The sequence below is a fragment of the Zalophus californianus genome, chromosome 17 (genome assembly GCF_009762305.2).
Source record: "Zalophus californianus isolate mZalCal1 chromosome 17, mZalCal1.pri.v2, whole genome shotgun sequence".
NCBI classification, from domain to species: domain Eukaryota; kingdom Metazoa; phylum Chordata; class Mammalia; order Carnivora; family Otariidae; genus Zalophus; species Zalophus californianus.
The window spans coordinates 17974941-18002132 of record NC_045611.1 but is presented as its reverse complement, the minus strand read 5'-3'; the positions used below and the strand labels follow the sequence as shown (position 1 = coordinate 18002132).

At 46.2% G+C, this 27192-nt stretch overlaps 2 protein-coding genes across 8 annotated transcripts in view; both read left to right on the top strand.

The window, feature by feature from the left end:
- Positions 1 to 6747, top strand: part of DUS2 (dihydrouridine synthase 2) — a 51259-nt gene extending 44512 nt beyond the window's left edge. For 3 of the 4 annotated variants that reach the window (XM_027619844.2, XM_027619843.2, XM_027619845.2), the window contains 6 exons: positions 57 to 225; positions 2340 to 2461; positions 3733 to 3882; positions 4638 to 4725; positions 5845 to 5918; positions 6158 to 6747. In XM_027619844.2, coding sequence (XP_027475645.1) covers positions 57 to 225; positions 2340 to 2461; positions 3733 to 3882; positions 4638 to 4725; positions 5845 to 5918; positions 6158 to 6395 — 841 coding nt within the window. In that variant the 3' untranslated portion in view covers positions 6396 to 6747. Of the gene's footprint in view, positions 1 to 56; positions 226 to 2339; positions 2462 to 3732; positions 3883 to 4637; positions 4726 to 5668; positions 5710 to 5844; positions 5919 to 6157 lie in introns of all 4 variants that reach the window. The other variant, XR_003524281.1, reaches the window with a different exon arrangement.
- A 5015-nt stretch (positions 6748 to 11762) lies between these two features.
- The window catches only part of NFATC3 (nuclear factor of activated T cells 3), a 129109-nt gene continuing 113679 nt past the window's right edge, over positions 11763 to 27192 (top strand). For 3 of the 4 annotated variants that reach the window (XM_027617561.2, XM_027617558.2, XM_027617559.2), the window contains exon 1: positions 11763 to 12154. In XM_027617561.2, coding sequence (XP_027473362.1) covers positions 12052 to 12154 — 103 coding nt within the window. In that variant the 5' untranslated portion in view covers positions 11763 to 12051. The remainder of the gene's footprint in view (positions 12155 to 27192) is intronic. The other variant, XM_027617557.2, reaches the window with a different exon arrangement.

The window sequence follows — 27192 nt, the reverse complement described above, 5'->3', positions numbered from 1 at the left end:
TCTGAAAATGCTGGTATAAGGATGGGGACACCCCTCACTCCCCTGTTGCCTTTCAGTGGAGGATCTTACGACCACATCCAAAAGTATTTGGACATAGAGGACTTTCGACAAGCCACAGCAGCCTCTTCGGTGATGGTGGCCCGAGCTGCCATGTGGAACCCATCCATCTTTCTCAAGGAGGGTCTGCGACCCCTGGAGGAGGTCATGCAGAAGTACATCCGATATGTATGTCTATGTACTTTTTCAAAAGAAACATTTCTCACTGTCTGCCATATTCCTGCAAAAAGTACCTTGGGTGAGCCCCCAGCCACCAGCAGCCCTGTTGCTCCTCTCCTTTTCTTTTTAGTTCTTGTAATGTAGCATTGGGTCTCCCTGACTGCAGTGTGAAGAGAGTGTGCTGGGGAGGCATGCCCCTACTGTCACCTCCTTTGAAAGCTTCCCAGGCGTGGGGGTCGTAGTAAGGACCGCTGGATTCTGGATGCTGCCCAAACATGTGATGTATTTCTCTCTCTCATCCCCCCGTCCCCCCACATACATGCATGCACAATGACAGTGGGGTCTGTGTCACTGAAGACACCCATGCCAAAGGGCTGGTGCCTGACAGCCAGGAGGGGCCGTTGTAACTGTTGTTGAGGACAGATTATCTCTGTAGAGACTTCTTTTTGGTCATAAGTCAGGATCACTTCTAAAACTCTTTTCTTGCTAATTCCCAGAATCCTTTAACCTCTGACTTAGGGACCAGCCTAACTTTAACCCTCTCCTCAGGGACCAGCCTCTTCCTCTCACTGAGAGCTTGATGGTAGTGCCAGAGGCATTTCCCTCTAAAGGAACTTTTTGACCAGTTCACCTGCTCTGTCCCTTTGGCACAATCCTAGAATTCTCTGAAACTCTATTAGCTGTAATTGTCTGCAGGCAGAGGGAGTCAGTGGACTTCTAATTCTTCAGTGTGTTGGGCCTGAGCAGAGAGTCCAGCCCTCATCCTCTTCAATACTGGGGCTCACACCCTCCTGGGAGGGTCAGGAGCTTCTCAGATCCTCAGCCTGCCCATACCTTCTTCAGGCCATGGCCATGCCTGTGGCAGCCGTGGCCGCCATGGCGTGTGGGTATCCCCAGGACTGTGCAAGCTGGGGATGGTAGGAGGCCCTGAGGCTTCTGTCTAGAGATGGGCAGTTTGTGTCCTGGAGCCTCCCTGCTTGATGCTACAGCCCTCATCCCCTGGGTTCCAGGTGTCCTGTTGGGCAGGTTACCGACTACCGGGCTCTCCAGTACCCTGGGTCAGCCAGAGACAAGGGGGGCTTGCCTTAGCCCAGGCCACCTGTCTAGCTCTCGCAGCTGGCTGGCACGAGCAGAGAAGACACGCTCAGCACTGCTCACTGGGTAAAAGGTGTTGTTATCATTCCTACTCAGTCTGTCCCTTGGCAGCTCCTCAAGAGTTGTTGTCCTGGAGGATGGGAGTGGCTTTCAAGCATAGGCAGGGCTGTGTCTGGTCCAGCCAGGTGCCTTCTGTCACAGACAAGCAAATCAAAGTCTTGCCGCTAGCTGGGGCTTACCAGCGTATCTCTGCTTTGTCCTCAGCGTGTCATGGCACCTTCCCAGGCACTGAAGACATAGGCCCAGGTGGAGATATTAGAAGAGTGTAGAGGGCGAGGCCTGGGAGGGTGTTCTAGAGGCCTGGGGCCCCTCTCACCCAGGATTTTTCTGTCTGCCCCAGCCAGGCAGGCTTCTAAGGGTGTCTCCCTGTGCAGTCATCTTGCCTCCCTGTGCCCGCATTTGTCAGGAGTAGTGGTAACAGCTGCACCTCACGCTTGTGAGGCTTGTGAAGCTCAATTAAGGGACAAGTAGCATGTGAACATGACTGGTACATGAGGCTGTGCTTTTCCATGCAGGTGGCTACTGGGGACAGATTATTTAAGATGTGGGCAAGGAAGGTACCCACTGTGTATAGAAATAGAAGAATCTCACCCCTGTCCTGGTGCTGCTCCTGCCACACCAGAATTTGACTTGCCCTCCGTCCCTGCCCTGGGAGGGCAGCAGGTCCTCTGTGGCAGCCTGTGGTGGCTGAAGCAGGAAGGGCTCCCTACACATCTGGACGTCCTTCAGTCTGTCTGGTTGAGTGTGCTCCTCACCCTGGGTCTTGGCTATGACTCTCGAGCTTTGTACCGCTCATTGGAGGAGTAGATGGCTAGGATGGAGGTGGCTTTCCTTATGGGCTCACACTGCCCCAGCTGCGAGCGCACCTCTGATGCCCCCTTGGAGCCCCTTTCTCTGCCACCAGGGCATAGCTCAGGCCTCACAGCCTGCCTGGGCAGCAAGTGGGCTCATGCTGGTTCTTCCCTCAGGCCGTGCAGTATGAGAACCACTACACCAACACCAAGTACTGCTTGTGCCAGATGCTACGAGAACAGTTGGAGTCGCCACAGGGAAGGTTGCTCCATGCTGCCCAGTCTTCCCAGGAAATTTGGTGAGAGGGGCAATGGCTGTCCATCATTCCTTGCAGACATTGCCAGGCTTGACTATGAGCCCTAAACTGACTATCAGGGACCAGGGATGCAGCTTCTGGAGGCGGATGTACAGGAGTGGGGTGGTGGTACAGTTTCACCTCACAGAATTGGATACTTAACAAAACTTTGGAACTTTCCATCCCTGGACTGATCTCGCAGCAGAATCTGGGGAAGTAGAGTGCCAGTAGGATGGAGGAATGTGGGGGCTGGGCTTGGGAATTCTTGGGAAGGAAGGGGCTTTCCCAATAACAGATTTGTCACACACCAGGCCATCAAGACCCAATGGTCAGGAGAGTTGAGGTTGTAGAATCTAGCCCCTAGCCCCCTAGCCTGAGCCTGTGCCCACAACCCGTCACTCTGCAGTCTGGGAGGCTACCCCTTGGTCCTCTACATTAGGTATAGCTCCTCACAACCTGGCCTATTATCTGTTCCTGTGGCCCCCTGTCTATTTGTCTATTTCCCCAGCTCCACATCTATGCTTATACTGGGTCTTCTGCCTGAATGTTCTTTCCTCCTCACTGTGTGTTTCCTCCCTCCTCAAAGAAACTTTCCTAAACCACACTTGTGCCCAGGCACCCATCCAAACAAATATCCTTTAGCCCTCAAGATGCTTCCTAGAAGGGAAAAGAGCTGCCAGAACTCTCTTCCCAGCGCTGGGCTTGTGGTGTTGGTTCTGTCCCTACCCCACATAGCTTAATCAGCTTGACTCAGGTGTCTTGTGAGTTTAAGAGAAAGAGTATAACTCTGTAATTCTGGGTGGTACCTCAGTTTAGGCTAGGCCTAACTGCTTGTGGCGGGGTCAGGAAGTGGGGAACCACTTAGTGGTCGTGGCCTCTGTCTCTTCCTCCCTTGGGCCCACATGAGGATGGGGCTGTGTATAACCCAGGCGCTTGTTCAGTGTAGGTCAGTTTGCTTACTGCTGGCTGGGGACACTTGCCTGTGTTTTCCTCTTTGGAAGAGAGGCTGGGGTCAGGTGGTAGAGGTGACCTTTACAGCCTTTTCCACCCAGCCCAGCCTGCCCTCCACTGTCCAGCCTCAGCGGCTCACATTCACTCTTTGCCAGTCCTGGCTGATCCCAGGGGTAGGTCTCAGTGGTGTTTGTGTGTGTGTGTGCACGCTTGGGGGTGGGGTGAGGAGGGGTCATTTCTCAGTGGTGAGGCCCTGGGCTCTTAAAGTAGTTTCTCTGGATGCTGGGTCCACTAAAGGGCTTGCTCTACTTGTCCTTCCATAGTGAGGCCTTTGGTCTTGGTGCCTTCTACGAGGACGTGACACGGGAGCTAAATGCCCGGCGGGCTGAGCTCTTGGCCCGGACCCCAGAGGCTGTGGGGGAGCCAGCTGAAGACCCCTCTGGTGTCATTAAGATGGCTGTCAAGTTTGACCGGTAGGTCTCCAGGTTGGCGTCAGCTTGGCCAGGGCCTGTGCCCTCAGCTGCTGCTTGCTATACATGGTTAATGCCAAGTTCCGGGACCACAAGTCTTCTTGGTTTGGATCCTTGTTCTCATTTTTCAGCATCCCAAAGAAGGCACTTTAGGGAAGACAGTCCCTGAAGGCCAAGGCAGCACTGTCAGGGGTGTGGGTGATGTCCTGGGGTGACCAAGCTTCACCTTTTCCTTGATCCACCTTGTCCCACAACTCAGGGGACCTAATAAGGATGGGTACTGAGCTAGATCCCAGACCATTGCTTGGCCACTTGTATTCCCACCCCCCACCCACTCCCTTTTGTCTTGTCTTGAGAGGCAAACTGGACCTTCTTCTTCTTCTTTTTTTTTTTTTAACATAGGCTCCATGTTGAGCATGGAGCCCAGCATGGGGCTTGAACTCACAACCCTGAGATCAAGACCTGAGCTGAGATCAAGAGTCAGACACTTAACCGACTGAGCCACCCAGGTGCCCCTGGACGTTAATTTTTGGCTGTTGAAAGCTGTTTTCCAGGCTAGAGTTCAGAGTGCTGGAAGTTCACTTCATATCCCAATTCCCCAAGCATGCTGAAGCCCATCTTCCCTTTAGGTAGAATCCAGGCTCCACACCAGTGGTGGGACAGAAATGGGAGCTCAGGGGAATAAGTACAGGAATCCTAAGGCAGCAGCCTGGTGGTGTTGGTGGGTGAGCCCTGACTCCTTCCTCTCCTTGCCCCAGGAGAGCATACTCACCCCAGATCACCCCCAAGATGTGCCTGCTGGAGTGGTGCCGGAAGGAGAAGTTGGCGCAGCCTGTGTATGACACGGTGAGTTCCCGGCTGTGGCCTGCCCTGCATCCAGCTCTACAGTGCCTCCCATGGCTGGTGCCATCACCCCCAACACACCCATAGCTTATACCCTGAATTCCAGACTGCTTGACTGGAGCCTGGCTTTGCCCTCCATGAGCATGCAATGGTTGCTGGCGGCTGGACCAGTATGATAGCACCTTTCCTGTGATAGTGGGCCTGTTGTCTCATTCTGGCCACTTTCATAAAACTGGACTTGAGACCTACTTAATGGGCCGCTTGGGCCAATCTCTGCCAGTGGTGTTGCTTAGACTTCTCTGGAAAGGACCAACTGGCTTACTTAACCTAAAAGTTAGACAGACATGTTTTTGGACCAGGCCTCAGCCAATGGGGCTCAGAATTGGGCCCTAGACTTGAGGCCCCTTGGTGGAAACTTTAAGACAGTCTTTCTTCACCTCCTTTGGTCCCCATGGCCATGCCTTATTTAGGCTGCTCTGTCTCTTCTGGACTGGCCTTCTGACCTCTGATCTACTTCTAGGACTTGTGTTCCCCTCTCCCAGAGTGACTTTTCCAGAACAGATCTGACCTCTGCCTCCCTGCTCAAGTCATCCTCTCCCCAGTGCCTTTGGGATCAAGCCCTAGCACCTCAGCACAGAGCACAAGCCTCCCCACATGCCCTTCTGCTTCCTCTCTCATTCACTCAGCTCTCTGTGCAGCCATATCACGTGGTCGCTCTGCCAAGTGTACCTTCTCTGCCCCATCCTTGCCCCCTCTCACCCCGTTGCCATCTGGTGAATTCCTCCTCATGTTGGGTGACCTGGCCCATCCAGATGTCAGTAGGAGCAGGATCCTTGGTCACGTGCAGCTAAGGACTCTGATGGCCCTTTGCTTAGGGACACGATTGAACTCCTGACACACTAGAATGTCATTGCCTGTTTATGTATCTGCCTTTCTTCCTTGGCAGATGTACCAGGCACTTCTGCTGGGGAGGAGCATGTGACACAGGTAGCCTTCATTTAACTTAGGTGGGAAGTACTTCCCTTTTTCTGTCTTCCACGTGATCCTGGCAGGTGAGCCCCAGGGCTCATTCCTCTTGCTCCCATGCAGCCATCCCTGTTTCCTTTCCTCTCTTCGCACCAGGTTCAGCGCCCCCTGGATCGCCTCTTCTGCTCTGTTGTGACTGTTGCTGAGCAAAAGTACCAGTCCACCTTGTGGTGAGTTTCCTCGTCAGTGGGCTTGGGGCGTGGGATGAGGGGCCTGAACCCAGCCTTGGCCGAGGAGGGTTTGGGGAGGATGGTGTACCTGGGCAGTGGCATCCCCAGGTGATCACCCCCTTTCTCAGTTTTGTCAGAGTCTTTGCCAAGGGTGTATAGAGTCAGGCCTTTTCAGCCTCTCATCCTGCAACCAGCCTGCCTACCTACCTGCCTTATTGTCCCATGCCTCATCTGCCCAGGGACAAGTCTAAGAAATTGGCGGAGCAGGCTGCGGCCATCGTCTGTCTGCGGAGCCGGGGCCTCCCTGAGGGTCGGCTGGGCGAGGAGAGCCCCTCCTGGCACAAACGCAAGCGGGAGGCCACTGACCAAGACCCTGGGGGTCCCAGAAATCAGGAGCAAGCGGTGCCTGGGGAGCTGTGCAAGAAGCTCTTTGTGGCCTTGGGAAGTGGTGAAGAGAGCCCCCTGGAAGGCTGGTGACCATTGTCCCTACCTTGGTCACCTGCTTCAGGACCCTGGCTGTAAGATGTCTGTGGGTGCAGAGCATGAACCAGATGCCACTGGACAATTCTCTGACTGTTCCTGGCAGGAGTTAGGAGGTCCTGACCTGGGCCATCAGCCTGGAGCACAGGCTAAAGGGTGCCTAGAGTGCACATCTCCCTTGGTGGGTCTGAGTAGCAAGGCCAAATTCCCAGTGACCTCAGTATTTTCTTTGAAAACAGGAGCTTCTCAGGTGGCACCTCCTCAACCTGACATTGGTACAGTGCAATAAAGATCCCCCTACCCTTACCCATGGCTGGCTGCTTTAGCCTTGGGCATCTTCACACACAGACTCATGGCCTGGCATAATTCTTTTATTCCCACCCTCTGTGCAGAGCTGGAGCTCCCTAAAGCATATCCCCTGCCCATCCTTATGGGTCTGGTCGGAAATGAGGGGCAGGGTATCATCTTTAATGCTCATAGGACTTGGGCTGAGCCAGGAAGGCCCAAGAAGCCCATTCTACTGATGGCAAACCTGAGGTACTACCCATCAGTTAACTTTCGTGATGAGAGGTGCCATAGAATCTGGGGAACAATTAGGGTATGGGTGCTCCAGGAAGGGACCAGCTCAGGTGAGTGGGGGGGGGGGTCCTGGGTTTGATCCCCAGCTGGCTGGAGCCGAGACCTGATGAGGTCTCGGCTCCAGACAGGGGACACTGAGGACACATGTTGCTGATGCCAGCAGTTTGGGGCCCTTACAAGTGCCCACCCACGCCACTGCCTGCCACCAGCCCCCACTATCCCACTTGGGCCGGAAGGAAGTGGCAGATTCTCTTTAATTTCCTCTTGGCAGTGAGAAGCAAACAAACGGCTACCACATCTCATGGGCCCTCCCCCTCTTACTGGGAGGGGCGTTCTGACCAAAGGTCCCTGCCCTGCACCACCCCCGCTTCCTCCACTGTAAACACACTACTTCTCCTCCCCTTTTCCAAGTTCTGTGGGGAGGGGCGTTCCCCTCCAGGCCAAGGCCATGTTTCTGTCATGTCCCTGGGGTCAGGCCCCTATGCCAGCCAGCAGCCCCTGGCCCTGGTGGCCAGAGTGAAAGATCAGGCAGGTGAGGCCTGTCTCAATCCCGGAGTCGCCCCTCCCTGCACACTTGTTCTTCTGTGTGCACTACCAGCCATCTCCCAGGGCCCATTGCGGTCTGACCTTGGGCAAGTCACTTCTAGTGCTCTTTGGGTCTGAGGGCCCTCCTCTGAGAGGGAGATCAGCTGCTCTCTGCTTGCCGGAGGTTGGCTGGAGGATAAATAGGCCTGTGATAGGGCACTGTGTGGCTAATGGGGTCACTCCATGCTGGGGCTGTCCTAGCTTCCTAGACAAGTGCTCTAAGAGAAGGGACCCCACCCAGGAGACAGCTGAGGCTTGGTCCAGTCTCAGTATCAAGCTTTAGGCACAATTTCTGTCTGATTTTTCTCACAAAAAACCTGTCTCAGTTAAAATGCCCCCTTTGTCTTCCCTCATATCCCAAGTGGAACAGGGCAGACAGAGAGGCCCCCGTGGACCTGCGGGCATCCTGAGCTAGTCAGAGCTTGTGGAAGGGACCTGTGGTGACCAAATACCAAGTCTAAAGATCCACTTCTGTGGTGTTGGGTTGTACCCTCAGGCCTCTTCTCCCACCAGTGTACTTTCCCTGGGGAAGCCCCTTCTCTGGTAGGGTTAGGTTTATTTCTGGGCTATGGGGAAGGAGAGGCAGGGGTGGAGGTCAGCTGTTCAGACATAGTCTGGAAAAAAAACAAATAGAGGTGGAGTATGGGAGCTTAGAGGGCCCAGGAAAAGAACTGGGGAGAGGGTCATTCACAGGGGAGCAGGTGGAGAGGAGCTCATGTGTGTTCCATAACTGAGGATATCTGGCAAAGATCCTAGGATATGTTGGCTCTCAAATAGTCTCACATTAGCATACTTCAGTGATGCCTGCCCTGGTCTCAGAGTGACCTGCCCAAGTCTGGGACCAACTGGGAGGGCCCAGTCAGGTCTGAAAGCTTCACTCATTGTTCTCACCATGCCCACTTAGGTGACCACTTAGATGCCCAAACCCCTCTGTGGGCTAGTGTCCACAGCATGTATTCATCCATTCCAGCCACCTAGACTGAGGACTTCCTCTTAGCTCATCACATTTTGGGGACACATGGTTTTGAGCATGAGAGGGAGGGATGAGTAAAGCTGGAGGGGGTGGCACATCTTCCAAAGGCTGAGGCAAGAAGACTGGACTTCGTGCAGAGACGAGTGGGGAATCTCTTAGCCCTGCACACTTAGTTCCTTCCAGGGTCACTCCTGCTCAGAACTCTTCTATGGCTCTCCATTGCCCTCTGGCTCAAGTCCAAATTCCTCAGCCTAGTATCTGAGAACAAAGTGCTGACCCTGTCTTCTCAGCACCCTGTGCTGACCTCAGCAACCAATTTTCTTCAATTGGAGTTGGCGGGTATTGCCTCTGCCCAGATTGGGAACTGCTCAAGGGCAGTTCTTGTGTCTGCCACGGCCAGCCTTGGTGTGGGTGTGGGGAGCAGGAATAAAAGAAGAATCAGACAAGCTTGTTGAATGGGGTATGTGGCATGGAAAGAAAGAACTTTTCTAAACCCTGACTTTCCTCCAAGGCTCCTGTTTCCCCTAATGTGGAACAAAAGGGGCTGGGCTGGGCTAAGCTAAGCTGTACCATTCCATGGCTCAGAGGCCACAGGAGAGCCTTCAACATCGGGGGCTTAGGACCAGGCCTGTGGCAGCTGATGAAGGTAATGGCTTTCCCTAAATCTCAGGCCTGGCTCGCATTCACACAGGAGGGAGAGAGGGTATACAGGGACCCACATAGTCCTTGTCCATGAGTCTGGAGTCCTATCTACTGCAGTAGTCCCCTGGCCTCCTGGTTTCACAGGGCTCTCGGAAGGCTGGCGGCAGGTCAGATGACCTCCTACCATCTAAAGAGCTTTCGAGCTGGCCTGAGGAAGAGCTGATAGGGGAGATCCTGGCTGAGGAAAAGGGGTGGAGAGACAATGTATCGGTGTGTGTGAGTGGGATAGGATAGTCCCAGCCTGCAGAGCTCTTAGCCATTGCTACCCTTCTGACCAAGGTGGCAACACTCTTCCTGCAGTCAGTGCCCACTGTGGCTCCAGCCCTTATCAGTTCAGGTTAGAGTTCTCAGTTTCCTCCAGACCAGAAACCTTCCTAAGATGTAACCCTGTCTAAGTGTTCTCCAGCTGCACAGTGGCGGGGAAACAGATGGATTCATTTGGTGAATGGGTGAATTTTTCAAGGCATCTCTAGCTTCTGTGTGTGGTCTCTTCCCAGTGATGGGACTGACAGGTCCAGGTCTCCCTCTTGCATTCCCCCCCCCCCCGGCTGGCTAGTTGAGCCCCTGGTTTGGAGGGCAGAGGGGATAGATAAAGGTCCGTTTTCTCAATCCAGATGATAACCTAGGGAAGTATGTTGGGGGGAGGTCTAGGCAGGGGGACAACACATCCTGAAATTGCTCATTAGGAGGATATTTTGCCCACACAATGCTGTTTACTCCCTCTCTTTGACCCGTTATTTTCTTCTGTCCCTAACCTCCCCCTCCCCCAGATTTCTGAATATGTAAGTTCCTTGCTCTAAATCCTTCCGTGGCTCCCTACTGCCCTCTGGATAAAGTCTAGATACTTTGCAGTGGCCTATAGCACTCTTCCCATTCATCTGGCCTTACCTTTGGCTTCTGCTCACTGCCTGTGCTTTCTGATTTCTAAGTTCTTGGAAATCTGTCCTCTGCCTGGAATCATCTTCCTCACCTCTCAGCTATCATTCCAATTCCTAACTCAGCCCTGTGGAGGCCCTGCAACCCTGGGGGATTATGAAACTTTCTGGAGATCCTGGCACATCCCTAATCTCTTTGCACAGTGATTATAGACTTGCTGGCCTCCTCTCCCCAACCCCTGAAGGGAGACTAATTTATCTCTGCTTCTCTAGGTCCAGCTCAGGTATGTGTACAGAGCATTGAGCAGGAAAAATTTTCTGACCTCAGGGATGTACCAATCCAAGATGAACATCTCATCTACTCTGGACATTACCTGTCCTCCTGACCCAAAGCCTACTTAGGCCTTCCTTAGGGCTCCCTGGTAGCTCAGGTATCAGTCCATATATTGAGACCTTTCTACAAAGCATTCCACTTTGTCCTCTTCGCCTTTTTGTGGGTGAGTGCCTGGGCCCTTGCACCTGCACCCAAGCTTCTAGACCTAGTGCCATGAGTTCCTACAGCAACTTGCTTCTAGAGATACTATGCCCTGTGGGGCCTGGAGCTAGGGAAGTAGGTCACTGCTACTTTTCCCAGCTCCTGGTCCACCCTGCGTTTGAAGGAGCCCTAAGTAAACAAGCCAGGCTCAGCGTCCCCTGGCACGGCCGCCACCCCAGGCCCAGGAGGAGTCGTCCTGAGTCTCAAGGGAAGAGAGGCGCGCTGGGGAGGGACCGACAGCGAAAAACAGTTCTTCAGACACAGTGTCACTTCCTCTCCATTAACAACCACTCAGTTTGGGTAGGGGGTCCTCCCGCTTTCACGGATGTGCACCGGGATGCTGAGGTCATCGAGCCCATGAGTGGTGCGAGTTCACGACGGGCTTTCTGGTTCAATCGGCTTCGACTTCCAGCAATGGACCGACCTTGCTGGTGGGGCTTTGCCGAGGCCTCGAACGCGCCGGCTGTCCTCCAGAGAGCAGCTGCCAGTTCGTAGGGACAGACAAAGGCGCAGCCACCCGACGCGGGCCCCGCCCCGAAGGGGTGGGTCTGCATTGTTGAGGAGCTGAGACTCTGGACTCCTCGGGCTGCGCAGGTCTCCTCCGGCTCCGCCCCACCTTAGCCGGAGGCTCGGCCCGGCCCTGCCTTCGCTAGACTCCGCCATTAGGGTTGGGGTGGCGGCATGAGCGTGTGAGTGGCGTTCACGTAACCTTCCCCGGCCCTGACACCGTCCCCAAACTCAGCCATCAGAGCAACATTTCAGCCGCCCGTCACCAAACCCATAACCCCACTCGACGTGAGCTCTGCCCAATAAGGAAAGGGATCTTCGATTGGCGGGTGGATTGGATTGCACTCAATCCAACTGAGAGGGCCCTGGTTTAGAAGTTAAGCAGAGAATAGCGGCCAAACTACAAATCCCAAGAGCTAGTGGGGCCATCCAACTCTGTGCACGTGACTTCCTCCTCCCAGAGAGGGAATCACGCGGTAGGCCGGCGAAAGGGGCGGAGCCGTTGGGCGAGCAGGGGCGCCAGTGGCCGATGGGCAGCACGGTCGGATGGGCGCGCGGTAGGGGGCGGGGTTAGGCGTGCTACACGGCGCGGCAGCGCGCCGGCGGCGGCGGCTGTTGGGGGGCGGGGAATATCGGCTAAGGCGACCGTGGCGGTTTAGGCAGTAGCGACAGGCTGTGGCGGCGGCTCCTGGTGCGACTCGGCCCGCGGCCAGCTCTCGAGTTTGGAACGGAACGCTCGGTGTCACGGTCCCCGCCCGGAAACTTTGCCGCGGAGCCACGACCTCCTGGCCCGTGCGTCCCGGCATGAAGCGGCGCTGAGGAGCTGCCGCCGCCGCCGCCGCCGCCTCCGTCGCCGCCGCAGCCAGAGGAGGAGCCGCAGCACCCTGGGCCACGCCGATGACTACTGCAAACTGTGGCGCCCACGACGAGCTCGACTTCAAACTCGTCTTTGGCGAGGACGGGGCGCCGGCGCCGCCGCCCTCGGGCTTGCGGCCTGCAGGTGGGTGCCGGGCCGGGCGGGACCGGGGAGCGTCCCCTCCTCTCCTGGTTCGCACGAGCTCGTCCCTTCCCTCGTCCCTTGGTTGTCCCGGGATTAGTGACACCGTGTGTGTGTGTGTGCGCGCGTGCGGTGAGTGAAGAGCGGATTTAAATTGCTTAAGAGGCGTGTGGGTCGCAGCGACGTGGAAGTGGACGCGGGCTTGGCTGGAAGCGAACTAGTGGGGAACTCGACTCCGGGACGCTTGTGGCTAGTGGACGCCTGCGGTTTGGAGGCCGAGGGTCGGGGCCGTTGCCCAACTGGCGTCTGGTTGTCGCTGCTTTGCCAGCGTGGTGCGGAGAAAAAGCTGTCCCTGTGAAGTGTAAGCGCACTTGGCTTTTCATCTATCCCAGGTTTTTAACATTTTTTATTTGAAAGGTGCACATGCTTGAGATGTAGGAGTTCTCAAAAATTCGTGCACATGTCTGTTTAAATCTACTTTGTTAGGAGAGTAGTGCCATTGGGTTAACACTTGTCCAAGTTTATGGCCCACGTTTAATTCGAAGTGTAACTATAACGGGACTTTTTGAAAACTGGATTTCTTTTCTTGAGCAAAATGTTTCGGAAGATTAAAAAAAGTGGGGTGCCTTGTTCATAATTCTAGAAAGTTCTGGCACTCAGTCTTTATTTTAATTAAAAGCTCACCGCAGAAGGTGTTTTAGAGGAGATCGTGAATTGGGAAGATTGGGCACCATAATGCTTGGAGGTCAGACCAATCAGGAAATAGAAACAGGATGGCTGGGGACTTAGAGCTCTCCTGTGACCTGGTTTGGAATACTGTGCTTCATTAAGTTCAGTTTCCCTATTGTATATGCAGGCGAACTTCAAAAGAGAGATGGATAAGACTAATCCCTATTTATTCTTTCTGGGTATTAGATGAATTACTTCGTGATCATATTGATGTCCCATTGCACTGAAAAACATATCTGAACGTGAAAACTAAAGGATTTTTTGGACAGTATTTGTCTTATCAGCCCTTTTAGTATTTATATGTTGTCTTTTTCAACATAGTAATTTACAAGTTATTTGTTGCCTGAGTTTATTTCAGTTCCACAAGCGTTGTTTGAGCACCTTTTAGGTTGAAGATACTGTTAGGTACTTTGTAGTGTTGTGTTGGATGCAAAAAAGGCCTGAGGCCCCTCAAGGAGCTTGGGAAATGGGAGGGGGACACATAACCCAAACAATTATGCCCCCAGGCTGACTGCATGGTGGTATGTGTTACAACACAGGTAGAAATGGGAAAAGTGGCATTTGTGGAGAGAGTAGCAATGAACTGTGTGTTTAGATTATTGGGATTTAATAAAAACAGACCTTTTTAATGAGTATTTTTATTATAAAGAAGATAAACAGGGGCCCCTGGGTGGCTCAGTCGTTAAGCGTCTGCCTTGGGCTCAGGTCATGATCCCGGGGTCCTGGGATCCAGCCCCGTGCCCCGCGTTGGGCTCCCTGCTCAGCGGGGAGCCTGCTTCTCCTTTTCCCACTCCCCCTGCTTGTGTTCCCTCTCTCGCTGTGTCTCTCTCTGTCAAATAAATAAATAAAATCTTAAAAAAAAAAAATAAACAGTTGGTGATATCCGCAGACTTTTCTTGAGCACAGACTTGATTAAAGCATGTTATATACCAAATTCATGATCAATAAAGGAGTATCCTTATGTAAGTAGGAATTGTATGTACATCCAAAAAAATGGATAACATTTAAGAGCTACGAAAACAGCTTTTTAAGAAATGATTTTTACCATGAAACCCCAAAAACCATTTTGATATTGAAATGGATCTAGAAGGAGTTAAAGTTTGAAACTTATAAATGAAATTCCCAAATTTAAACTTGAGCAGTTTTATTTGATAAAAAGTCCACTTTAAAATATTGGGATACCTATGTTTTTTAAAGGGTCCCCCCCCCCCAGTTAAGGTGAAATACACATGACATACCCATTTTAAAGTGAGCAATTCAGTGGCATTTAGTTCATTGACAATGTTGTGCAACCTCTTCTATCTAGTTCCAAAACATTTTCATCACTCCAGAAGGAAACCCCAGACCTATTTAAGTAGTTGTTTCTCATTCTCCCTTGTTTCCTCCCACTTCCTGGCTGCCCAGTCCCTAATCTGGGATTTGTTTGTATGGATTTAGCAATTCTGGATATTTCGTGTAAATGGAATCATACAGAGGTGTTTGGCTTCTTTCACTTAGCATAGTATTTCGTGGTTCATACATGTTGTAGAATGTATCATTACTTCATTCGTCTTTATGGCTGAATAATCTGTTGTATATATACCCCAGTTTATCCATTCCTCCATTGATGGACACTTGGGCTGTTAACTGCCTTTGGTTATTGTGAATAGTGCTGCTATGAACACTTAGCAGCTAATTTTAAAATTCTACTGAGAAGGATGTGTTATATATTCAAAATTATTTGTTCACAAAATTGGTTTTCATTTTAATAAGCATAATTATGAGTGTGTAGTTTGAATATTTTAGTTATTTACTTGACAAGAGAGAGAGCAAGAATGCATGCACAAGCAGGGTGAGAGGCAGAGGGAGAGGAGGAGCAGGCGCCCCGATGAGCAGGGAGCCCAAACAGGGGACTTGGTTCTTTTTTATTTTCTCTTGTTTCCTGGGATCAAGACCTGAGCCAAAGGCTGTCGCTTAACCAACTGAGCCACCCAGGTGCCTCTATGCGTGTGTAGTTTGAAGGAACAAGTAGATTAACTGACATGCTTTTAGGATGGTAATAGGCAGTAAAGTGAGCCATGAGAATAAAATTGCTTCGCAGAATTAAGATCAGTATGGGGTTATATCAGTGTGTTTACATGTTTATGGATTTTCTTCCTTACTGGATCAAAGGTATCATGAAGGCAGGGATGATGTCTATATCTTGTTCATAGTTGTATGATCGATGCCTAGCATAGTGCCTTTAACATAAGTGGGCACCCAGTATTTGTTGAATTAATGAATAAATACCGCTTAAGTTTTGAGTCAGTGCTCACTTTTTTTGTGGGAGAGGAAGTTGATGAGACTTGTTTCAATTCTTTGGCTTTTAGTGGTCAGTCCCATAAGATAGCAGATCTAGGTAATTTGGCGCTGAAGGTTTTCCATCTCTTTGAGGGTTTGAGAGTATTTGTATCACATGTAAATTTCCATACAGAAGATTTTTGAAAAATATTTGGAGGAAGGGATAATGGATGGGAATTGAGGATAAGCAGAGGGGCTGAATTTAGTGAATGTTCTAAGAGAAAGCTTGTTAAAGTACAAATTAGATGTTTTGATACTTGATAATGTCGGATACCTTTATGACTGAGTTTTTAAGATTATTGCTTTGGGAGGTGTTTTGAGATTTTTTTCCATTAAAGAAAATTTAAGACCCTGGAGTCCTTAGCAGTGAGGCTAGTTTTGATTTTTTTCAGTTAAAAATGAATCAAACTATTTTGTTTAAATTTTCTTAATATCTTGCTTCAAAATGAAGATATACTTCAGTAGTAAATAGAAAATTTTAAGTTGGTAAGTGTTTAATGCCTTTCACTAACATTATTTGCCATTATAAAGGGCAGCTTCTGGTGCTTTATTTGAGGGTACTGATTGTGTATCTCTAATTTAGTTTGATGTTATAATAATCTTTTCAAATTCAAAGTTTGACTCTCAGGGCTGGTCCATTATTAAATATTGACTTTCTAGTCCTGAATGAGAGTCACTGGAAGGAGTGTGTGCCATATACTAACTGCATAGTATCTTTTCTACTGCTGCTTTTTAAGAGGGGAGAAATATCTTAGATACAGTATGTATTTTTGTAAGAAATTTGCTTTAGGATAAGATGTGTAATTTTGTTGGATATCACTTTAATACACAACTTTTTCCTATGTAAATCTGAGGAACTTTTCCTAGATGATCATAAAAGTGTTTAATTTGTAGCGTTCTTACTTTGTTTAATGCTTTAAAATCTGATTCGTGTTTGTTTTTTTTTTAAGATTTTATTTATTTATTCATGAGAGAAAGAGAGAGGCAGAGGGAGAAGCAGGCTCCTCACTGAGCAGGGAGCCTGACGCAGGACTCTATCCCAGGACCCTGCGATCATGACCTGAGCCAAAGGCAGACGCTTGCTTAACCATCTATCTGAGCCACCTAGGCATCCTGATTCATGTGTTTTTTATAATTTAACTGTCTCAGATAATTTTCTCACTTTTCAGTTTCTATTGATAATTTTTACTCAAAGTTTTTGTTTTATCTATGTCAAGTGAGATAATGTATTTAAAGCTCTTAGCATTGGTCCAGTAGTGCTCATTAAGTGCTGTTAGTTAACATTTCTTCACACACACACACACACACACACACACACACACACACACACACACACACACACACACACACACACACACACACACTGATGATAGGTTATTTTTTATTTCCTCTTGTTTCCTAGACCCTTTTCTCTATGCTAAACTAAAACACTGAATAGGGGCAGATAGGAGATCCAGTTATTTTAAACCTTGCATAGAGAAGTTGTAATATTTGTCTTAGACATTTTTACTCTAACTTCTTCTGTTATTCATTTCAGTGTTAACCTCATTTCTTATTTTACTAAATAAAAGTACTGAAGATCACTTGCCTTTATGTTTTTCTCCTTTCTGGAATTAAACTGTTAGTATGGTGGGAAAGTTGGTTGATTTGCTAACCATACTAAGTATAATTGGATATTTAAATCAGTATGAAAAAAGGGAAGTTGCTTCTATGGTTTCCTGTAGAAATTTAATGGTGTGTTTGTGTGTAGCGCATTAGGTAGTGTATAGGAGGAGATGATTACTGCTGAGCCTTACTTTCATACCATAGGTCAGCTTTTTTAGACTTGAATGCAGTGAGAATATGTATCTGGTGATTGAGTCACTGACAGATATTTCAGTATTTCACTTGGAAGAGTAATTTAATATTGTTTCTTTTTAAAATTTTATTATTATTATTTTTTAAGATTTTATTTATTTATTTGACACAGAGAGAGAGACACAGCGAGAGAAGGAACACAAGCAGGGGGAGTGGGAGAAAGAGAAGCAGGCTTCCTGCAGAGCTGGGAGCCGATGATGTGGGGCTCAACCCCAGGACTCTAGGATCATGACCTAAGCCGAAGGCAGATGCCTAATGACTGAGCCACCCAGGCGCCCCTAATATTCTGTTTCTTTGGTACTTCCTGATAGGGGTAGATGCCCCTGGGGGTATTAGAATTTTGTGATGGAGGTGTCATATGTTGCGTTAAAATTTCATCAATGGAAGAGCATTGCTATACCTGCTATACCTGTGTTTTCTTAGGTTTTCCCATTTGCCAATACAAAAGGGACATTTTGGCATATTTTCTAAATTTAGTAGAGGTAATACTGTAGTAGTTATATTACATGATACAAAAATTAAAACTTGGGTATTATGTACATGGCCAAGAAATTGTGAGTCTTGTGAGGCCTGTATCTTCAGCATTTAAGGGCATTTAAGGTATTAATTTAAGGTAAATTGTAGAATCAGCATATTGTTATGACTTGCCTTTCTGTGACAGCCAGTAAACTTTGCCAATAATTGTATGTATTTTTATTGAGGGCATATCCCAAGCTCTGCTTTTTTTTTTTTTTTAAAGATTTTTATTTATTTATTTTGAGAGAGTGAGAATGAGAGAGAGAGAGAGTACATGAGAGCGGGGAGGGTTAGAGGGAGAAGCAGGCCCCTCGCCGAGCAGGGAGCCGGATGCAGGACTCGATCCCGGGACTCCAGGATTATGACCTGAGCCGAAGGCAGTTGCTTAACCAACTGAGCCACCCAGGCGCCCCCAAGCTCTGCTTTTGAGTTTTGCTCTTTATTTTTTCAATGAAGTGTGATCATAAAGACATTTTTGGTAAGAAAATGTGAAAAGTGTTTTTCTTTAGAGAATGTAATAAAGTAGTGATACATAAAATGGAAGCCTACTAAGAGAAGAGAAGCAGTTGTATTACCGATCGTGAAGTTTAATGCGTCCTCTACTTTCCTTATTAGTATTGAGTAGTTGATGATTCAGTATGGTGATGTTTTATTTTAAATAAGAGGTGGGGTTGAGGAAACCATAATAAGGTGAAGTCAGTCCTATTACTCTTAAGAGATAGGAAACCCGAGTAGGTTGAGCCTCATTTGATAGTAAGCTGCAGTTTGACTGCTCACAGCAGTAACATAAAGAAGGGAGGTGTTGTCTAAAGCTGTCCTGGTGGGTCAGGGGAGTAGACACGGCAGACTTGGCAGTAAGCCTGGCTTCTAAAACAAAATCCAAGTCATCAAATTTGCCCAGGCATGCCATATGAGGTTCAAGTAACAGTGGAATTCAAGAGGAGTGAGTTTGTTCATGGAGGCTTTAGGAGAGTCACAAGCAGGAGTAAGCATTTTAATAGCCATAATTTTAACTCAAATGTAGTATGCATCTGCATATATTTTAGCATTTCAGATAATGTTTAAATAATTATAATGCATGGCTCTCACCTGCTTGCCAGAATTCAGTAGACTTTAGAAGAGAGGAACAATTGGACCTGTAAGATTTGAGTAGTATGGTCTGTCAACTTTCTTTCAGTTGCTACCTGAAATTTAATCATTGGGTCAGTTCTAGTTATGTTGATATGCTGTGTGCAAAGGAACTACATGTCTACGAAAGCCAGAAAATCCCTGGTACACAGGAGAAGTAACTTTGAACGCTCCATTTTCCTACAAGATGTAAAGTTTGGATATGTCTTATGTTACAGAAGCAGGTGACAGTTTTAATTTTTTTCAATACATTTTCAGTGTCTTAAAATAATTTTTATATTTCTAAGCTCTGTGGTAAAATTCTTTTTAAATTTTATTTATTTATTTATTTGAGAGAGAGAGAACCAACGGTGGGGAGGGGCAGAGGGGGAGAGAAAGAGAGAGAGAAGCGGACTCTCTGCTGAGCCGGAAGCCTGACGTGGGCTTATCCCAGGATCCAGAGATGGTGACCTGAGCCAAAGGCAGCCTCTTAACTGACTGAGCCACCCTGGTGCCCCTCTGGTAAATTTTTATCAACTTTGCTGTTTATTTTAATTAGAAAATAGGATTAAATGAGCTTTGAAATTAATATTGAGTAATAACTTTTCAGTAATGTTAATTTATATCACATGAAAAAAGATTTCTAAAAACATTTTTTTCCATCAAGGTAATTAATCATTGGCCAGAACACTTTAATGGACAGTTTGTGAGTTGTACTTAAATGTAAATATTTTTCAGTATTGTTTTAAAAAAGGTTGTTAAGGACGCCTGGGTGGCTCAGTCGTTAAGCATCTGCCTTCAGCTCAGGTCATGATCCCAGGGTCCTGGGATTGAGCCCCGCATCCGGCTCCTTGCTCGGCAGGAAGCCTGCTTCTCCCTCTCCCACTCCCCCTGCTTGTGTTCCTGCTCTCACTCTCTCTTTCTGTGTCAAATAAATAAGTAAAATCTTAAAAAATAAATTAAAAACGTTGTTAAATAAAAATGACGGGAAATAAATGATATTCAAAAGTTGTTGAAGCTAGGGGAACCTGCCTGGCTCAGTTGGAAGAGCATATGACTCTCGATCTCGGGGTTGTGAGTTCAAGCCCTACCTTGGGTGTGATTACTTAAAAAGAAAAAGTAAACTAAAAAAAAAAAAGATTGTTGAGGCCCTTGGGTGGCTCAGTTGGTTAAGCATCTGCCTTCGGCTCAGGTCATGGTCTCAGGGTCCTGGGATTGAGCCACTCTCCCGCCTGCTCAGCAGGGAGTCTTCTCCCTCTGCCCCTTCCCCCACCCCGCTTGTGCATGAACGTTGTCTCAAATAAATACATAAACTCTTTAAAAAAAATTGTTGAATTTAGATGATGGCTATATGAGAGTTTATTGTAACATTTTCTGTATTTTTTGTATGTTTTAAAATTTCCATAATAGTTTAAAAAATGACATTCAGAAACTCTTTAAGTTCCTTAAGTTGTTAGATTAGGATAGGAAAAATGTTTTAAAATGGCATTATGAGGGGCGCCTGGGTGGCTCAGTTGGTTAAGCATCCAGAGCTCAGGTCTGGATCTGGGGTCTTGAGTTCTAACCTTGCATTAGGCTCCTTGCTGGGTGTGGAACCTACTTAAAACAACAACAAAATAAAATAGCATTATAAAGTTAATAGGATTTGCTGTTGCATGTAATTTAAAAAAAAATAAATAAACTGGTTTAGCTGGGCTCCTGGTAGGCTCAGTTAGTGATCTCCTGTCTGGGATCAGGCTCAGGGCTCAGCAGGGAGTCTGCTTCTCTCCTTCTTCTGTCCCTCTGCCCTGCATGCTTGGGCAAGCTCTCTCAAATAAGTAAATAAAAATCTTTTAAAAAATAAACAAAAACTGGTTTAGCAAATAAACAGAATATAAAAATTGGTTGTGCTATTTCTGATTTACAAAACCCATTTCTCTCTTTAATTAGTAGTGGGATGGTGAGGTGACTTAGTGTACATAAATAAGAAGTGAACTGATCTTTTGGTATGCTTTTAAGTAAGTATTTTTTAGGGGTGCTTGGATGGCTTAGTCTGTTAAACGTTGGACTCTTGGTTTCAACTGAGATCATGATCTCAGGGTTGTGGGGTCGAACCCTGGAGACCTGGAGATGTGCATTGGACTCTGTGCTCAGTGGGGAGTCTACTTGAAGATTCTCTCCCTCTGCCCATCTCCCCACTTGTACCTTCTCTCTCAAATAAATAGATCTTTTTTTAAAAGTAGGTATTTAAAAAAAGTTTTAAAGATTTTATCCATTTATTTAGATAATTTATTTGGGGCGCCTGGGTGGCTCAGTCGTTGGGCGTCTGCCTTCGGCTCGGGTCATGATCCCATGGTCCTGGGATTGAGCCCTGCGTCAGGCTCCCGCTCAGTGGGAGGCCTGCTTCTCCCTCTCCCAGTGTTCACTCTCTCTCTGTCTTTCTCTCTCTCAAATAAATAAATAAAATCTTAAAAAAAAAAGATTATCATTTATTTAGAGAGAGAGAGCACATGGAGGGCGGAGCCTGAGGTGGGGCTTGGTCCCACGATTCCAAGACCCTTGACCCCGGGGGAAACCAACAGTTGGAGGCCCAGGCAGCTGAGCCACCCAAGTGCCCTGGTATTTCTTAATTTTTAAAATGTTTTCTGACTATGGGGTCAGAAAAATTCACTTACTGCTTAGTAATTTAAGGGCTTGATGGTATTATTTATTATTATTATTTGTTTTTTAATGTAGGCTCGGCACCCAGCACAGAGCTTGAACTCATAACTCTTGAGATTGAGACCTCGGCTGAGATCATGAGTCAGTCACTTAACTGATTGAGCCACCTGGGCTCCCTGAGCTTGAAATTATTTTTGAAATATTAATGTTTTATCATATTGCTTTATCAGTATAATATTTATTAAGTATTGTCAGTTCTCTTGAACTTTTAGATTTGTGATGAAATGAAACTAGAGGACTTGGTCTTAATTTTAAGACTACTTTTTTGTTATTTATTTATTTATTATTTTTTTAAAGATTTTATTTATTTGAGAGAGAGAGATTGAGAGAAACAGTGGGAGGAGGGGCAGAGGGAGAAGCAGTCTCCCCGCGGAGTAGGGAACCAGATGCGGCGATCATGACCTGAGCCAAAGGCAGACGCTTAACTGACTGAGCCACCTAGGCTCCCCAAGACTAGATTTTTAATCCTACTATGTAATTTATAGTGATTAACTGACAAAAATAATTGACATGTAGTCTTTTGATTTGTGAACATTTCAGAGCAAACAAGATCTGAAATTTTTTATCTTACATCTTGACATTTGTGAGATCATATTGAATACTAAAGGAATATAAGTATTAACCTTGTCCTTTATAATTGGAAAGGCTTTGGGGAAAATATAGAAAGTTTCATCTAAATGTTAATTTTTCTTTTTTTTATTGCAATATAAAAGTTTTAAGGAAACTTTGATTTTCTCTGATATTAATACTACTTTATAGTTTTCGCATCCTTTCAGTAGAGGGTTGTTCAATAAAAATGACATTCAGGAAAAAAATGACATCCAGAAATTGTTGAAGCTAAATGATATATGAGGACTTCTTATAATACTACCTGCTTTATGTTTGAAAACTTCCATAATATAAAGTTTTGAAACTTTTTTGGCTGTAATGCAAAAAGAGTAAGAAATGCATTTTATGTTTCATCCTAACACAAGCATACATGTTTATACACAAACTGAGATAGAAGTTTCATATAAAGCAGCATTTACCTCTATTCTGTGACATTACCTTGACATTTTCTTTTTCATTATATTAAACAGTTGTTCAAACCTTTAGTTTGAAAAACAGAGTTTTAGGAAATGGCTTCATAATTCTGATTATATTAAAACTGTTAGGTCATAGAGATGTTCTTGTTATTCAGGCCATATTTCCTTATGTGTGTAGGTTTTTTTTTTTTTTTTTTAAGATTTTATTTGTTTATTTGACAGAGTGAGAGCAAGAGCAGGAACAAGCAGGGGGAGTGGGAGAGGAAGAAGCAGGCTTCCTGCCAAGCAGGGAATGTGGGACTTGATCCCAGGACCTTGGGATCACGACCCGAGCCGAAGGCAGACGCTTAACAACTGAGCCACCCAGGTGCCCATGTCTGTAGTTTTAATACATTTGTTTAAAATTATTTTTTATTGGATTACTTTATTGCTATCTTTTATTGGGTTACTTGGTTCCTAAATTTTGTCACTTCTTGAAAATGAGTTGTATCTCCCTGTTTTTCTCTGCTCTGTGACCAAACTCAAATCTTGGTCACCACCTGTTTGGATTTATGAAATTTTCTCTTCAAATTTTATTCTCCCCCAAATCATTTTTGAAAGTCACAAGCAAGGGCATCTTTGATTCCTGCTCCTTGCATCTATACCATGCCTCCTCACTGGTCATTCTCATTATGCTCTACCTATTTTATATTCCTCACTCTGTATGTTAATAACAGGTTTATCATCTTTAATTTTATTCATCTTTTTTCAGTGTCAGTGTGAAACCTTTCACTCTACCCATTTATCTGAACTGCCTCTGACAGCCACATGTTGTTTAACAGTCTTTCTCTTTTGAGTCAATTTATAAACACTATTTTGAGGTACTGCTGAGCTAGGTCTAGGTTCTAGATTCATGTTTGTTGCGATCTTGTGTGACATTGCTAAAAAGCACAGAGTAGTTTTTGGCTAATAATTCTTTCATTTTATAAGAGAGGATATTGAGGTTCAAGTTTATTTGCCCAGGGTCATTTAACCAGTTAGTCGCAAAACAAAGACCCAGGAACTCTGACTCCTATTTCTTTCTTCTTCTCTAGAAAGTTGCTTGATTTCTTCTTGAAAATTGTAGAGTTGTTTTTGCACAGCGTATAATTTTGATCAATTTTGTAACTTCCTTTTTATGTTTGTGTTCTATTAGGTCTATAGAACTGTTTCTGTTCTATTACATAAATACTTAATTTAATTGAGTACCTATTATGTGCAAGGTATTTTTATGTGTAAGTCTTAAGATAATCTGAAGAGGTAGGTGTTATTTCCATTTGTTTTTAAAGATTTATTTGTTTTAGAGAGTGAGAAAGAGAGCTAGCAAGGGGGGAGGTGGTGCAGAAAGAGGGGGAGAGAGAGAATCTCAAGCAGACTCCCTGCTGAGCTTGATCCCACGACCCTGAGATCATGACCCCAGCCTAAACCAAAAGCCCGATGCTTAACTGACTGAACCACCCAGGTGCCCTTGTTTTAGTTCTGTTTTATACCTGAGGAACCAAATGCCAGGTCTATCTAGAAAGTGGAAGATAGGGCATTTGAACCCTGTTTTTGTGTTGTTTTGTTTTCTTTTGAAGTAATCTCTACACCCAACGTGGGGCTTGAACTTGCAACCCTGAGATCAAGAGTCGCATGCTCTACCGACTGAGCCAGCCAAGTGACCCTGAGCCCTGTTTTTTTTATTTAGGCTCTTTCTACGATGCCTCTTACCTCTCAGAAAGAGTTTTGGTTTTTTTTTTTTTTTAAGATTTTATTTATTTATTTGACACAGAGAGAGACACAGTGAGAGAGGGAACACAAGCAGGGGGAGTGGGAGAGGGAGAAGCAGGCTTCCCGCGGAGCAGGAGCCCGATGTGGGGCTCGATCCCAGGACCCTGGGACCATGACCTGAGCCGAAGGCAGACGCTTAAAGACTGAGCCACCCAGGCGCCCCAGAAAGAGTTTTAAGTAATATTATTCAGAAATATTCAGGTTTTCCTTTGGTGAAACCAAGACTCATGATGAGCACATGGAATCAAAATATATGTGGGCTTGGGGCACCTGGGTGGCTCAGTCGTTAAGTGTCTGCCTTCGGCTCAGGTCATGATCCCAGGGTCCTGGGGTTGAGCCCCACATCCCGCTCCCTGCTCAGTGGGAAGCCGGCTTCTCCCTCTCCCACTCCCCCTGGGGGAAAAAAAATATATGTGGGCTAGGGCGGACGAGTTACATGTGTGTTCTTGTGACTAGATTCCTGCTTTTGGCTCAGATTGGCTGCTTGAGGGATGATGCTTCTACTCCTGCCTGTTCTAGAAATTTTTAAATGGTAGCAGTATTAGAGCCAGGCCAAAAGAAAGTACTGCACAGCTAACTGTGCTAGGCCCAAATTTAGCTGTTAGGCCTCTTTGCTTCCTTGCAGATCTGGAGGTCAAGAGGTCATGTTGTTCTAGGTTTTCAGTAAGGAGGACTTGGCCCTTCTCTGTGACAACTCCCTCCTGTGTTGTCCTGATTAGGGTCTGATGTCTGACCTTTGCAGGCTATTTTGCATTTATGATTTAAAATTTAAAGCATTTTTTGACTTGTCAAAATTGCTCTAAACCTAAATGAGGGAGAAGTTAAGAATTTAAAAAATGTGAAATTACTAGTTAGGGCAGTTTTTTTGTTGTTTGTTTGTTTGAAGTTACCATTTTGCTTTCACATGTTCCAAAATATATATATATACTATTTCTTTGGTTGAATTTATTTTTATTTTTATTTTTTTAAAGATTTTACTTATTTGACAGAGAGAGAGCGAACACAAGCAGAAGGAGCAGCAGGCAGAGGGAGAGGAAGCAGGCTCTCCACTGAGCAGGGACCCCGATGCGGGGTGCAATCACAGCACCCTGGGATCACGACCTGAGCCGAAGGCAAACCCTTAACTGACTGAGCCACCCAGGTGCCCCTCTTTGATTGAATTTAGATCCCAAGTAAAATCGATCTACCATCTATAGCCAACTAACACCGATTCAGTTTTTTCTTTGATATTTTGGTCGTTTTGCCACCTGTCACCTACTCTTATCTCTCAAGATCAGTACTGACGTTTGGGCTTCTCTTTGTGTGCTCCCTATTTCTTTTACACACACCCAGTTATCTCTGAGCTTTACCAGAACTCTACTTTTCAGAGCAAAGGCAAGAAAGCTCTTTTGTTATATTACCTAGTAAATGTTGGCTGATCACTGTTTTTGAAACTTCATTGACTTTTTATCATTTGATTGCTATTTGAAAGAAATAGTAGTATTTTAAAACTTCTAGTTTAAACATATACAAAATAGTTATATTTGGGGTTGATATATTTGGTAGGGGGAGGGAAAGAGATACAAACACGGCTACACTTGGCTGTTTTCTTTTTAAGAGTGAGGAAGGACTGTTCCAGAAGAAGCCTACAACAAACAACCTCTCATTTCATTGACCAAAATTGGGTTACATTCCCTTTCCTAAATTAGTCACTGGTAAAGACTGAGGGAATTATTCTTAGCCAACCAAGCCCATCCCTTGACTTGAGGATGTGGTTGACTTCCCCTGAAGCATATGGCTGCATGAGAGAAGAATGGATAGATAGATGCGTGGAAGAAAATATATTAGGGAGGAAGGAGAAAATTGAGGGGCTGGGAGGAGAGGATCAACTAAAAGAATCTTCTGCACTTACTCTCCACAGTTTGTTAGCAGTTGAGGAACTTTAAAATGTAAATGCAGCTTTTATTATGCAGTTACTTTTTCTGGCACTTGCTTTTTTCTTGCTCTGTCAGAGTTCTTGGGGTGGACGTGAGAGGTCATGTAAGTACAGAGAAAGACTGAATCAAGTATGGCTAATAGGTTTCTGTGAATGGTGGGTGGGTTATTTGGGACAGCGAATTCATGTTCCTTGTGTGGTTCAGGTGGAATCAGATGGCTATGCAGGCATATAGAAGCATAAAGACAGTCATCTAGTTAAGCAATCCTGATTTTTCAAAATAGCATTAAGTGTTTTATTCTTTGTCTTTAAGGCTAGCTTGAAAGGAACCTGGAATTTGTTAAATAGTAAAATAGAAGGATATGCACTGGGAAGAGAAAGTAAAAACTAGGGGCGCCTGGGTGGCTCAGTTGGTTAAGCTTCTGCCTTCGGCTCAGGTCATGATCCCAGGGTCCTGGGATCGAGCCCCGTATCGGGCTCCCTGCTCAGCATGAAGCCTGCTTCTCCCTCTTCCACTCCCCCTGCTTGTGTTCCCTCTCTCTCTGTCAAATAAATAAATAAAATCTTAAAAAAAAAAAAAAAGAAAGTAAAAACTAGATAGGAAGATTGTATAAGATCTTAGAATAACTGGGAGGGAGGGGAACTCAAGACTATTAGCTGAGTGTACAAAATCATTCAATCTTTTAATAAAATTTATTATATCATTATTATGTGTGAATATGGCTCAGTTTATTGGAGTGGACATCTAAATATATGCAGCAATATCTATGTAATACAGGTACAGAGAAGGCCCTCTGAACACATAAATGACAAATTTGAGAGGTCAGAGAAGAGGTTACATTGAGCTGAATCCAGTAGAATGAGTTTCCTAGATAGATAAAGGAGGAAGTGTATTTCAGATTCATTGATGACCACATCCAAAGACCCAAGTTAGAGAGTCCTTTAATTTGGTAAGGTTGAAGATCAGGCTATAGTATCCAGGTTTGGCCAGAGGAGAGCCTATTATGTCATAATGAGGAATTTGGATTTTAGAATGAAGATTGTAGGGAGCCATTGAAGGATTTGAAGCTGAGGAGAAACACCAA